The sequence below is a fragment of the Chelon labrosus genome (assembly GCF_963514085.1).
Source record: "Chelon labrosus genome assembly, chromosome: 2".
NCBI lineage: Eukaryota > Metazoa > Chordata > Actinopteri > Mugiliformes > Mugilidae > Chelon > Chelon labrosus.
Window position 1 is genome coordinate 9,942,512 of NC_140338.1, and position 14,551 is coordinate 9,957,062.

The following is a 14,551-nucleotide window of genomic DNA, read 5'->3' on the forward strand; positions in this document are numbered from 1 at the left end:
ATCGTGCCTCTCCTCCTCCTGTCTATACGGCTGTGTATACGTACGGCTGTGTGTGTTGTTGTGTGTGCGTCTCAGACCTTTTATGAGAGCATATGATTGTGTGTATTTTTGGGGGAGTTTCAAGAAACAGTATTGACTAACCCCTGCCCATGCAATCCATTCATTTTCAGCTCATGAGTGCCACTTACAAAAAAATAATGAGCAGGTTAACCTTTGCAGCTGCACAGTTCAACTCAGATCATGTCTAACACTGCTGGGATCAATTAGAACAAATTTAAAAAAACTAAATGAATTTACAGTAATCGTTTGAATGTGATTTCCAGTTTATTTTATTTTATTTAACCCAATGTAACGAAGCGCAAACATGTCTTTGTACGGCATGCAACGCTCTCTATTGTTAGACCCTCAAATAATTAATGAGTGTAGGCCTTTATTTAACGGGACGCTTTTACTTATTTATCGGCTCTTAAATATAGTCTAGATTTTCTCCTCGAGCATCCCTCTGGTTGTTTACACAGACCACATTCCTCTTGTTTGCTTTTTAGTGGTGAAACACCTGTCTGTAAGAAACACAAGCTAGACGTTTTCTCCGAGCCTTAGTCATCAAACGAAGTATGAAAAATGTTGTCCTGGCACACAGTCTCTTTGTAGAGCGTTGAACCGTGTTAAAACTGAGCGTGAATAATATTTAGACGAGTGCAGCTGCTCCGTACTTTGCTAATTCTTCATAATTTACTGCTGGTAGTCAGTGTGGACTCTCTAAAGTTGCCCGTGATGAAAGCCAAGTCGATGCAGACTAGTCTCTGAAGATGTCACTAATAAAAACACGGTAGAAGGTAATGAAATCCTGATTCTTGACCTGAATACATACGCCGAGAACAGACAGCTCATGTGATACACACTGTGCGTTACAGATATGTATAGCCTGTATAAAAACAGGCAGCAACTCAGCAGCATCAGTCGCATTTAATAGTACTCCCAAGCCTGTTGTAAGATGAGATAGTGCAGCTGGGTTAAAAAAAAAAAAAAGTATTTCTCTGAGGCCTTCTCTGTGTACTGCAGCTAAAGGTTTAATAACTTTCCAAATTAAATTCACCAGCAAATTGTTGACATGCAGCCTCCTTCTCTCTGTTACCGCGGGGCGTTTGGTGAAGTTGTTAACTGACTGCTGTGGAGAAGATTTGGACTGGTCCTCTGCTAACGTTAGTGGATGTCTTTTTAGATGAGTGTGTACTGCAGTAGTACTTTTGTTGTATTTCAGGACTGTCTTGCATACTTCAAAAATATTTCCACACATTTGATAAAACGCTGCTAGTTCGTTGCTGCTAAAGTGACGAGTCGACGTGATGCTTAAAGCGCCATGGCACAGCAGCGAAGTCAACAAACTAACTAGTCGACTAGTCTGTGCAGCTCCTAATAGTAAGTGTTCTTTATGTTGGTCTCATCGTTCCTTTACAAGAAATGCTTCTTTATGTAGTTATTTTTCTTGTTGGCCACGTTTAAATTGTGCTCTGTTGTGTTAAAGGGGAATTGCTGTTTTTTGCAACCTGGACCTTATTTCTGGCATAAAATACAATAATTTACTCGACGATATTTAGTTCCAGTGGAGCGCCACGCATATCCATATAGTGGGAGTGATTGGGGCACCCAAACGCAGCCTCTAAATAACGCATTATCTGCCACGAAAGTCGTTCATTTCACCAATATTTTGTTATGATACGCTAGTTCTATACCAGGAGTCAGGAGTTGCCACGGCGCTCCACTGGATCTAAATATGGTCCGAACGACTCTAAATGACACCAAAGTTATGTGGGTGAGTAAACGGTGGTATTTTATGCCAGAAATAAGGTCCAGGTTGCAAAAAACGGTAATTCCCAACATACAAGCAGTTGATGTAGCTAGTTTGTAGACTACTACTGTAAAGCCTTGAGTTAAGCAATTTGTTCCTTTGACAAGACAGGGGAACTAGCGAGTAGCGGTAGATCGCACCCATTTGACAGTATCTGTTTACAAACATCTTGTTATATTGAAGAATGCCTGGAAGAAGAGATTATGATCTAAGAAGTAAAAAGATTACTGAAGAAAAAGATAACTAATCAATTGAGCATTCGATTTCCAAACAATCTGACAGAGGAGGCTCTATGTGAAAGGCTAAAGGCTACGGGGAACCAAAGTTTAGAATATTTAGAAGGCCACTGATAAGATTGCCAAGCATGTGTTCCTATTTGGATAGGTGGCACATACCTGCCACCCCAGAACCTCAGGTGGCTTGTTACGTGAGCCCCTTTGTTGTGTTGTTTGTTCTTGCTTTATCTCCAAACCCTGATGAACACCTGAGCTGACTGAAGCCACAGATGGCGGACGAGATGGAGAGAGACAGAGAAGGAGAGAGAGCATCTCTGCCAGCTCAAAGCCCCTCTGTTATGTTGTATGTTTGTTATCTGGAGTCACAGTTTGAGCCGGTGTTTAGTAGCAGACATTTCAAATCACATGCATATAACAAGCTGTAGTATCTTCCCTTCTTCCTGCTCCAGAACAGAGGAGGCAAAGCAGTCTTGACAAAGTTTGACAACAAAGTTTATTGAATGAACAACCATGCTGACTGAACACGTCCACTATCACATCACAAATCCAGAATATCTCAGTCAGGGCCGTCTTCTTAGCTCGACGAGGGCAACGATGTGAAATTCAGTTCACGGGCTGCACCTTTTTTTTTTTTTTTTTTTGACGATTCGACCTCAACTTCCAAAGTCACTTCTTGATATACGAGTGGAATGAAACATAACGGAATATGTATGAGCTCAAAATGTCTGATTTCCTTCTTTCCACCAGTACCCCTGAAGCAGGGACAGTTCATTTTCATCTTCGCCGTGATGAATACTCTTGTCCGTGACCTTTAAACTGGTGTTCGACAACCGTGCATTGTGTCTAGTTATTGGCTCAGTGCGCTCTCGCAGCCTAAAAGTCATTCAAATTCAAATACAGACAGAACTCATTTTCTTGTTGATGTGTGTGTGTGCGTGTGTGTTGTAAGTTGCGACATTCGTTAAAAACCCACCTTGTTCTCCTCTACACTATTCTAATTTCTTTACCGTTTACGTGGCAGTCTATCCGTCACTCCGGATGACGTGGAACAGCGTGACGTTGTAGAGTACCTGGTGACCGTTGTTCCAGGTGTACAGCGCCCTCTCTCTGGGGTTGTAGTCCATCATGCTGATGTGAGAGTACTGGTTGTGGAAGGGGATGTCAGTGTACTCGTACGTGGAGGAGTTGGTGTGGTAGGCGAAGTGGACCTTGGCCCCGGCCAGGTGGGAGTTGGTGACGTACAGGGTGCCGCAAATCATGAAGGCCTCCCCCGCGCTGCGCTTCGGAAACCCTGTGTCCCAGCTCTGGAGGATGTCCAGTGAACGAGAGTCCAGACGACTCACCTGGAGGCAGAGAGGAAGGGTCGCCATGTCAGTTCACACAGTTTGAAATAAGCTATCAAAATAATATCGCAATGTTTCTTGAGATGAAAGAGAAGTGCTTCCTGCCTCTGAAGTAGAGACAGGAGAACCCTTTGCAGTCTCTCTTTAATTGCATAGGTAGCGTACTTGATGACAAAATGCATTCGTCATCTGTCCCAAGTCCCAGTTAATTCCTAATGTGTCCTCGACTGTACTTGGTCAGATGCGTACTTTGTATTAGGACAGTACTTAGACAGCGAGTGGTCCTTGGTACATACAATATTTGAACACATATTGAGAAACGGCCAGTGTCTTTGGTGATAATGAGAGTGGGTCTCACCTGTTCCTTCTCCCTCTGTGGCAGCCACACCTGTGGCTCATCAACACCTGAAGTGCCTAAACCCTTCAGGTTCCTTTGTTAAGTGGTTCCTATCTGTGCAACCTAATTAAATAACCTCTAGACGTAGCTGTGCTTTGGGCCTCAGTGGTAGTTCTTGTAGTCAATCTGTGTTCAAACAGTTTTTTCTCTCTGTGTCCACCTGCTTTGCCCACTTTCCACTGCCACATCAGCTCCTCTCTCTCTACAGACTGAAGTCACTTGATCTCTAGCATGAGCTCAGTACCTACACTTCCTGAATTTCGAGTCCTCCTAAGTGTTCTGTTGTTTCCACTGCTATAAAGTAATGAGGTGCACTTTATTAAATACTCTTAATACTCTTTAAAAGGTCACATTAATGTGACCTTTTATCAGGTAACACAAATCAGGTAACACAACTTTCCGTGCATATAAATCGATACATATAGGGAAGGAATGCCAAAAAAAAAAAAAAAAAAGAAACATTAGATATTGTATATCATTTGATTGTGCACTAAATGTATTATCTACTGTACAGTGTTCAGGTTATGACGTGTTCACAGTCATACAAAAAATGTATCTGTATACTGCATATTAAACTCATGCTGGGAAAAACTGCTGATCAGAACAATAGTTTACATTATTTTGTACTTTCTTTCTGTCATATCTTTCAATGGATTTTAAGAATGAGTTGGTTACTTCTAAAACGTAAAAACAATTGCTCACAGAGGAAACTACTCAAAAATACAAATAATCTGTATTTTTATACCTTCAGAAAGTTGAATTACCGCCTTATGCGCTTTTGCCACTCACTTAAATTACAGTTTCCATGATTCCAGATCTAGATAATTTAAAATCCAGGCCGACTTGGGCCGTTCTGTGTGGAGTTTGCATGTTCTCCCTGTGTCTGTGTGGGTTCTCTCCTGGTACTCCAGCTTCCTCCCACAGTCCAAAGACATGCTCGTTGGGTTAATTGGTGATTCTAAATTGGCCGTAGGTGTGAATGGTTGTATATCTCTCTGTGTTAGCCCTGAGATAGACTGGTACAGGGTATACCCCACTTCTCGCCCAATGACTGCTGGGATAGACTCCAGCCCCCTCCCCTGCGACCCTCCATGGGACAAGCAGTTACAGAAATTTAATGAATGAATTTATGAGCTTTCTATTGTCTTTGTCTCAAAGCTCAACAGATGCAGAACCAGTACTCGTGTCGGTCTATCAGAGGAACAGCAGGCCTCCTGTCCTGGCTGTCATCCAGCGGCAGATATGGTATTAGCATTTGAATTCTCTAGCTGGCCAAAAACATTTTCATTTTGTAAGGTCGCGCCTTTGATCGCCACAGCTTCGGCTATAGCAGGTGCAGAGGAATACAGAGAACACATAAAAATCGATTACCATTATGTTTCCAGCATTTGGGATGGAGGTGTAGACGGCCCACAGTCCCATCTCGTCAGCCATGAGGTCGATGTCAGATGATCCGCCCCAGCTGTAGGGGAAGGTGTTGTTGTACCCTGCACCACTCAGACTGCGCTGCAGCAACACACTGCGGGAGCGGAAATGGTACTGGACCTAGGAAGACACAAACACATACATGTGCTATGTCGCTCACCGTGGTCATCTGACCCTCAGACTCCCCCATGCTCACATTCAGGCTAATTTCATACCAGGATGTTGCTCTGGTGCTTGTTGTAATAGAGGGATCCGTTGTAGACCACGTGCCCGGTTCCTGCCCAGGGGTGGGGTAAAAGATGCTGCACGAAGTTCTGGCCCTTTGTGAAGTCCCCCATGGTCCTGTACTCGAGCACACGCCTGCCCTTATAGTAGCCATCCATCGACCACACCTGAGGGGAGGAAGGAAAAGAAACCTAAGAAAGGTATTACTGCTACATGCAACTTGTAATATTAAATCTCACAGAGCAATAAATTGTGTTAAATTTCCAGAATGATCCATCATGGTCACCCCCTCTCACCCCGCAACTGGATTAGCTGACACAGAGCACTCAGACTCTGTCTCTGTCGGACACCGCACAACTTGAGTCAATCAGATCAAGGAAAAACAGTAGCGGGTGCCGCAACGGCTCGCTATCCCACAGACCTGAACGGCGGTTGACCCTCAGAGCTTAGCACACCTAACTAGGCTTGACAAGTCTGACAAGCCTCGGATTCGCTGGCACGCTGAGGAGCGGTGCACGGGGCTGAGAGAAATGATGAAAAAACAAGAGCAAAGCTTTCTTCAATTGATTTTCCGGAATCAAAAAGAGCAAAAGCATAAACATTTACAGGAGTCGGTTGACCTGGCTGTGTTTTAGCAGTTTAACATCTGATCTTACACTTTTCTTATCAACTTCAGCTAGCTCTACATGCTTCTTCTACGTGAAGTAAGCCGCAGACTGAATTTTAATTTGAACATGATTTAGCTAAGAATTGCTAGCTACATCTATGGAGTGGTGTGCTAGGGCAGCAGCATCTCAGCAGCGGACAAAAACAGAACTGTCTGAACAGAGGAAGGCCAGCTCTGTTCTGGGCCACCCTCTTGAGCCCGTGGAGGTGGTAGGTAATCGAAGGATCGAAGCAAAGCTGTCAACGCTGATGGAAAACCAGTCCCCACCCCCTCCCATGGCGGTCTAACAGCACTGGGCAGCACCTTCAGCAGTTGACTGCTTCACCTATGCTGTGTGAAGGACTACTGTTGTATTGAATTGCTATATTTGTATTTATTTAATGTTATTTAATGTCTTGTGCGCTGTCCTTAAAGGGGAATTACCGTTTTTTTTACAACCTGGACCTTATTTCTGGCATAAAATACTATCGTTTACTCACCCATATAACTTTTGTGTCATTTGGAGTCCTTCGGACAATATTTAGATCCAGTGGGGCGCCGCGCATATCCATATAGTGGGAGCGATTGGGGCACCGAAATGCAGCCTCTAAATAACACATTATCTGCCACGAAACTCGTTAATTTCACTATTATTTTGTTATGATTTGCTAGTGCTATTCCCCGTTGAGTCCGGAGTTACCTGTTATCATCATCCGGGGTCTGTAGATTGACCTACTAACCTCTGACCTGGATGATGTCATCTCTGAGCGCCACACGTACCCGTTGTTTATGATGGATATCCTTACTGTTTTGAGCCACATTTGAGTATACGGATGAGGAGCTCGTTGAAAGGAGCATGCGGAGGCAGAGAGAGGAACAGCTGGCCAAAGAACAACAAACCGCTGCGCGTCCACAAACAGATAACAGGTAACTCCGGACTCAACGGGGAATAGCAGTAGCGTATCTTGAAATGAATGAGTTTCGCGGCAGATAATGCGTTATTTAGAGGCTGCGTTTCGGTGCCCCAGTCACTCCCACTATATGGATATATGCAGCGCTCCACTGGATCTAAATGTCGTCTGAACGACTCCAAATGACCCCAACTTATATGGGTGAGTAAACGATCGTATTTTATGCCATAAATAAGGTCCACGTTGTAAAAAAACGGTAATTTTCCTTTAACTATATGCTGCTGTAACACAGAAGTTTCCCCCAACTTCAACATAAATCTTAAAATGTGTTGCCGTTAGTAAAATTACTGTCTGGACGTGAGGAGACTGCGATTGTCTACCTCTTCCTGGTGAATACCTGCTGTTCTCATGTTCCTGCTCCCGCCGCTTGATGATGATTTAGAGGGAAAGAGTGAGAAAATGAATGATTATCTCTCTCCTTTTTTTTATGATAATGCTGGTGGTGCTAGGGGTTTTTTGCTCTGTGCATTTCTGCAATTCATTGCATTCCTGGAGGTAATCAGAGGTCATGAATTCTGATTTATTTCAGGTATGGAAAATTGATGTCCACCCTTCCCCGCCTCCTCAATCAGTCTGACCTAAATTTGAATTTAACTGTCTGACGAAAAGTAAAACCAGACAATCTGAGAGTAAGGGAAGGAGGTGTAAATATGGGGCAGAGAAGGAAGAAGGGAGGGGAGAAGAAAAGAAGCCCGCCGAGTGAGTGAAGATGAGGGGGAAGAAGAAACGGGGGAGGATTAATAACCCAAAGAGGGGACGAGAGGTGAAATACAGTAGATGAAAGAAAAGAGCAGAGAGCAGTGGGAAGAGGAAGTATTGTTGGTGAAAAGGATGCTCGTTATTTCCCCTGCAAAGAGAGAAAAGTACTGAGGGCAGACGAGAAGAAGAAGAAGAAGATAAAGAGGATCCTTCCTTGTTAAAGAAAAAAAAGAAAAACCTCTCCCACAGTGGCAGCGCCGTTTTTTAAAATTACAGTTAATTTGTAATATTTAAAATTCACATTGAATTAGAGACTTCCCGAGAAAGGTAACGGATTGCACTTATTTTGAGGACCTTGAATAACATAGAGTTTAATTGAGACTTGTGGTTTGGAAAGACAATGATTGCCCTCTCTCGTCCCCCACCCTCGTTGGAACACTCTCCTCTAAATACTGATGACGCTTTCTCTGTTTTTAATTCCCATTTGAACAGGGTTTCAATGGAAGACGCGTCCCTTTGTTTTCTGGCAGCTGTAATCTTCTTGCATTTGAATGCACCATTTACTTCATATAAACAAGCTCCAGACATTGATTATAAAAGGAACGGTGCGTGCAAGAAAGTGGTTAGGGAACTGTTTTTGCTTCCTGAACTTGCACCAAAGTTTTATTAACAGTTGCATTGTTTCTTTCAGAGCAGGTTATGTCCTTATACAATCCTTATACAATACGCCCCAAAGGGATCCCTTTCCAACATGCCGGCAACGAAAGGAATAAAATCCACAGATCTCGTTCTCTGCAAATATTAATTCTGTGTTTGACATTTCAAGGGGGTACGTTCGTAAGAGCAGTTGCGTGTTGGTTTATTTGGACTGGAGTGGATGTACAAAGCACTTTTAGCCTCTCATTGAGTCATTTACACACAATCACACGCGCACGCTGCGGCAGTGACCTTATCATCAGGAGTAATCTGGGTTTCAGTGTCATTCTCAAGGACGCTCAGCGTAGGGAGCCGGCGATAGAAAAACCAATCATGTGATCACTATCGCGCCACAATAATCAGTATGTATAGCTTCGTCCTAACACACAAGGACGATTGTTCTTCGCGTGCAACGCTCAACAGAATCGCAACCAAGCGCGATGGCCTATATGGAGACACGGTTGCCGGAAAGAAATGCAGCAACTAATTCACTTCAACAAGGCAACTCTGACACGGCAAAGGTTTCCAAGGTTCCCAGCACCCAAAGAGCTGTACAGGAAAAAAAAAAGAAAGAAGCTAAACCTTGGTTAACGCTGCCTGCAGCACAATCTGAAATCTGAAAAAAATGTGAAATAAAAGCAGATAGAGCCACGTCTGAGCTAAACAAGCTCCTGGACTGGCAAATGAAGACAATGCGGAAGTGCTTTTAACTGCAGTTCCTAGAATGGCCACTTGAGGCAGGCTCCAAAAGTGAGTTAAAATCCCTATTGACCTCCATTTAAAAACGTCAACAAAAAAACAACAAAAAAACACGTTTGCAGCCTGGTACAAAAATCAGTAACACATTTTTCCGTTCGTGACTCATATATATTTCACCTGTTTAAATGATATCAAGGCCTAAAATTACGCATAATTAAAGGCGGAGCTGCTTTGAGCTGCAGGTAGCTACTTCTCTGCCTCACACTCCCCTCCTCTTCGTATTTGAATTAGCCAGGTGTTTGCAGGATTTAGCCGTTGCCAAGACGGCGGTTACACTTGGGTCAATGGCGGCTCGTCCATCTTTACATCCAGTCAAAGTGCAAACATAGCAATTAGTGCTTGTCACAATGAGGGATTAACTGAATGGCCAGGATAAGTTTGTATTATGCAGCATTTAAGCAGGTTTCCTGGATCACATTTCTTCGTGTCCATAGTACCCAGAACTATAAACCCGCATCAGAACAATTAATTATACAGTAAGCTAATCTGAGGCTTAGCCCCGACCATGGTGGGCAGCGAAACACATTTGCAAAACTTTGAGAGAAGACTGTCTAATCAGGGAATAACCTCATATTGTGTTTGGCTTTAGAAATCATCGTTGCACAGAATGAGCACTGTAGATCTTATTTCTTACAGTTAAGGGAGACGTTATTTCCTTTCAGAGTGGTGATTAAACTGAATAATGAAGTGGTAAAACTATTAGTTAGGTTTGAACAATGCAGACTGTCTTGACCTCTTTTCTTCCTGACTTCCTTTCTTGCTTTTATGAAGTTACACCATGTTCACCTTCGCCTCCCTTTGCTCTTTTTACACCATCTTTTGCAAGTGTGTCCCGGCTGTCGTTCTTTTGATCAGCCCTTTCCCGCTCCCCATCTTTTGTCTCCTCCTGTCCACCCCCAGTTCCCATTCCCCCCCACCCGTCTCCTTTCCCCAGCTTAACACCTCCTCGCCAGCCGTCCTCATTCTCTCCCTCTCTTATTTGCCGCGTCTGTCTCATCCTCTCGCTCCTTCTCACACTCTCAGTAGAGACATCGTGACAGATCAGGGGATATCCACACCTCAGCAGCTGCTCTCAAACGCAGCGACAGGTGTGTGCGAATGTGAGGAGGTCTAACGCGTTTGCGCCCATACGCACTGCACACACACGCGCGCGGTCACACACATTCACAGGCTGATGAGCTAATGAAGAATTCATAAATGCCAAACTGGGACCCTGTAGACACTGTAGTCATGGATACCAAAGGAAGTATGAGAATGACTTAACTCATTTTGACTCGCAGTGTGCGTGTAGCACTACTTCCACACATAGCACGATAACACACAGGTTGTCCAGCGTGAAAATTCGGTGATGATTTATCATATTTGACTTGATGTTCAAAGTCGGCAGCGTTATAATCATAATCTTGTGAAATATCAAAGGCCAATGAGATCAGTTGTGATCAGGCATCAATTTATTTCTTTTTTTTTATGTTGAAACTAAAAATAAAACTCCTGTTGTCGGTGTAAAAATGAAGCCCGACAGCTTTAACAACAACAACAAGATCACAAAGGCTGTCAACGTCACATTATCTTTTCGGGTTGATTTTTTTCTCCAAGAGCACAGCAGATGACATTAATGCAGCGTTGTTCGGCAGTCGGCTCAGAGGCAGAGCGTGAGAGAGTTCAACACTACTGTGCTGCTGAAAACGCTCAGCAGGAAAGTGAAGACGATACAGTTGCTCTAAAAGTAAGAGTGGTGAATTTATGATTCAGAAGAATAAGACTGCAACAACTTTTTAATGAGAACAGGTAGCACATATACCTTGATCAGGCATAACATTATGACCAACTCAGTGTTCTGCTGGGAAACTTTTGGACCTGGCATTCATTTGTGTGGATGTTACTTAGACATGTAGCACCCACCTAGACCAGACCAGGCACCCCCACCCCATAGCAATGACACTCCTTGATGGCAGCAGCCATCCCCAGCAGGATGCAGAATGACACAGACACACACACAAAAATGGTTTAGGAACAACTAAAAAAAAACAAAAAAAACATGAAGAACATCACAAGGTGTTGACCTGGCCTCCAAATTCACTAGATCCCAAACTGATCAAGTATCTGTGGGATGATCCACAGAGGCCCCTCCCCTCAACCCATAGGATCCAAAGGTCCCCACTAACAACGTCCTGTCTCCAGACACCACAGGACACCCTCAGAAGGCCCATGTCCATTCTCTGATGAGTCAAAACTGATTTGGAGGCACAAGGGAGACCTACATAATATTAGGATCATAATGTTATGCCTGATGGGTGTAAACTGTCCACAATCCTCTCTAGATCTGGATATAACACACCTCTCAGCCTTTCTGCCACTTTGTCCAAGAGGCCACTTTTAAAGAAAGCACAGAAAACTCGACATGACTGTGTGCCAGACGACTACAAATAAAAATGCTTTTTACTCTTATTGTTATACATTTTTAATTCATCTTTTATATTGTACAATCCCCCCGCTGCTTAGAAAAGTGAGTTTTATTGCCTAATGCTGTAAAAGGGCTGGGGACCCAAGTGCAAACAGGAAAAACCAGGCAAATGTACAGCCCACAAAACAAGCTCTTTAATCCGATGGTAGCAGAAAGGTCAAAATCCAAAAAGGCAGGTAGAATCAGGCAAACACAGCAGACAGGGAAAAAAAACACGAGAGAGCTTGAAACCTAGGTGACTGAGACAACCTGGCAAAGACAAGGGGAATGAGACGGGGCTCAAATACACGGGGGAACAAGACGCAGGTGAAACACATTAGGGCGGAGACAGTAATCACAAAGGAGGGAAAAAACAGGAAGCAGAACTAACAGCAACACAACAGAACACACTACAAAGTGAAACAGGAAATAGATAAAAATGAAAACAGATCCCGACAAATACCTTGAGTCCACTTTGCAGTTCTCCTCTAGACATCAATACTGGATACGCAATACTGAAAAAATGCATTCACCCTGTGCACCTTTTCCAATGATTTAATATTGGGCAAAGGTTTTAAATACTGAATGCAATTTATTAGAGCAGGATAAACAACTTAAATTGGCTTTGCATAAAACAGATCAGATCTGCAAAATGCATCTGACATGTTTGTTAGGCCTCAAGGGCGCTCAGTTAAGATAACCGAGACTGTGTTTGTTTAATAGACTAAACTTCACAGAGCTCCTTCTTTCACTTTAAGGATAAAAGCAATTCCAGCGGCGTGGTAGAATTTTATGGTTTCAGTAATAAAGAAAGAAATCTCTCCATGTAGGTGCCTGTTCTTTGCTCATCTCTGCAACTGGTAATCAGATGTACTTCAGTCCTGGCATGTGTGTTGTTGGGGACCCAAGTAAATGCAGCGTGAAGTTAGTTGGATGTGCGGCGCTCGTACGTTGGCAAAGAAGGATGGCAACCTCGTAAACATTTCATTAACCATTCAGAAGGCGCTGAAGTGAGAAAACGCAGTACATTGTCACTAGGTCTTTACAACTGAAGGCGCATTCAGTTTTCCAAATACTGTAATTATTCAAATAAAGTCACAAACATCTGGTTTACGGCTTCCTATTCTGGGGGACAAAGACATCACCCATAACCCCGTAACCATACCAGTCAAACCTGTAACTGGAAGACAGGAGGCGATAACTGGGATACCTCTGCTGTGTATAGCTCCGTCTCATCACCAGGGAGACACTCTAATAGAGAACAGGCAAGGGTCACCATGGCGATATAAATCATGGAGAAAGTCGCCTTGACAACTCGCTTAATATGCACTCCCTGAACAGCGTGTGTGTGTGTGTGTGTGTGTGTGTGTGTGTGTAGGAAAGTGTAGGATGAAGCTTGTAGCGAGCAGACGAACAACACAACAGAAATAAGACAGAAAGAGGCAAGGCAAAAAAAACACTGTATGAGAATACAGAGCTGCGCTACACCTCGACACCTGCCTCACCTGTCACCTGTCACCTGTGCAAGAACGAGACACACACAGTCTTTTCATCACATAAGAGGACATTACATCGGCTGGAATTAATTTCCTGGAGACTTATTCTGCCCCTAATTTTAATCACTGCTTATCGGAAACTTAAGGCTTCATGCTGAAATTCAATCACTGGCGTTATGGGGTCTTGCTTTTTAAAAATCTCTCTAAGCCGATTTATGCATAGACTGTATATGAAAAGATGGAAGACAGGGCAGCTCCAAGTAGAGCTCCCCCTGGTGGCTGGCAGCAGTATAGGTCATAAGCTCCGCCTCCTCCATGTTAGTGGATGGGACTTGGGCCGAACTTGCTTTTGTCATTTTACGTAGTTAATATAATGATGACGCGTGTTCAAAAGAGCATTTTTCTGATAGGTTAAGTTTTAGTTACCAGTTGCCACCCCAACCAATCTGTGGAGCGTCCCGTAGGACCGTGAGAATAGGAAAAAATAAATAAATAGACAAGTACAGTGTATAATCAAACATGTATTTGTAACTGGTGGAGGTAGAGTGCAGCGTTTAGTCTTGCAAGATGGCGTCGCCCACATCTCTAATTCAAACATCAATTTTACAGACAGAAGGAAGTGGAGATGCGTTTTTTTTACAGTCTGCTGGAGTGGATTTATGTCCTCGCAGATGTGTAATACAAGTCCATAAAACACATTTATATGTGTGTCTATCTCTGCAAGGTCCCTCATTGACGTAATTCACCCAATCCTAACCCAAACCCAATTCTAACCTTAATTTAAAACTGTGGCTCTTTGAAGGTTGGGTCAGAAGGTGAGTACCAACCAAAATAAAGTAAAATAAAGTCTCAAAGGGCTCCTCCGAAGGCAGATGTGCACAGTCACACACAAACACGCCAACTGCACACCTACCCTGCTGTCAGAGCTGGGAATCATGGCGTCAGTCATCCAGGAGCCGAAGCGGGACCCCGAGGCTCTCACGGTGATCGGGTTGCTAACTGCGGTCAGACGACCACAACCTGTTTAAGAAAGGATGAACGTTTAATGTTAAAAATGTGCAATGAACCTCACCAAACAGTGGAGTTTATACATACAGCGGGTTCATGGTGTGGATGACGGAGATGATGCACCTGTGTGTGGTGGCACTGTGAGTAATATTCAAGGTTCATGGTGTGGTCAGTTTACGAGCAGCTGCCGCCTGTCTCAACAACCTTCATGAAATCTTGAAAACATGTGTGCAGCTCCAGCATGAACTTTCAGAGAACTGTGTCTCCTTTGAAAAAGTGATAAAACGCTGTAGAGGAGTTTAAATTCATAAGGAACATTTTCGGTTATGTAAGATTTTTATTTATTTATTTTTTAAAG

At 43.5% G+C, this 14,551-nt stretch overlaps 1 protein-coding gene across 2 annotated transcripts in view; it reads right to left on the bottom strand.

Moving 5' to 3' along the window:
- Positions 1–2,560: 2,560 nt before the first annotated feature.
- The window catches only part of LOC311498780 (noelin-2-like), a 30,994-nt gene continuing 19,003 nt past the window's right edge, over positions 2,561–14,551 (bottom strand). For both annotated transcript variants that reach the window (XM_084559512.1, XM_084559511.1), the window contains 4 exons: positions 14,099–14,205; positions 5,466–5,642; positions 5,197–5,370; positions 2,561–3,428 (listed from right to left, as the gene is read on the bottom strand). In XM_084559512.1, coding sequence (XP_084415638.1) covers positions 3,108–3,428; positions 5,197–5,370; positions 5,466–5,642; positions 14,099–14,205 — 779 coding nt within the window. In that variant the 3' untranslated portion in view covers positions 2,561–3,107. The remainder of the gene's footprint in view (positions 3,429–5,196; positions 5,371–5,465; positions 5,643–14,098; positions 14,206–14,551) is intronic.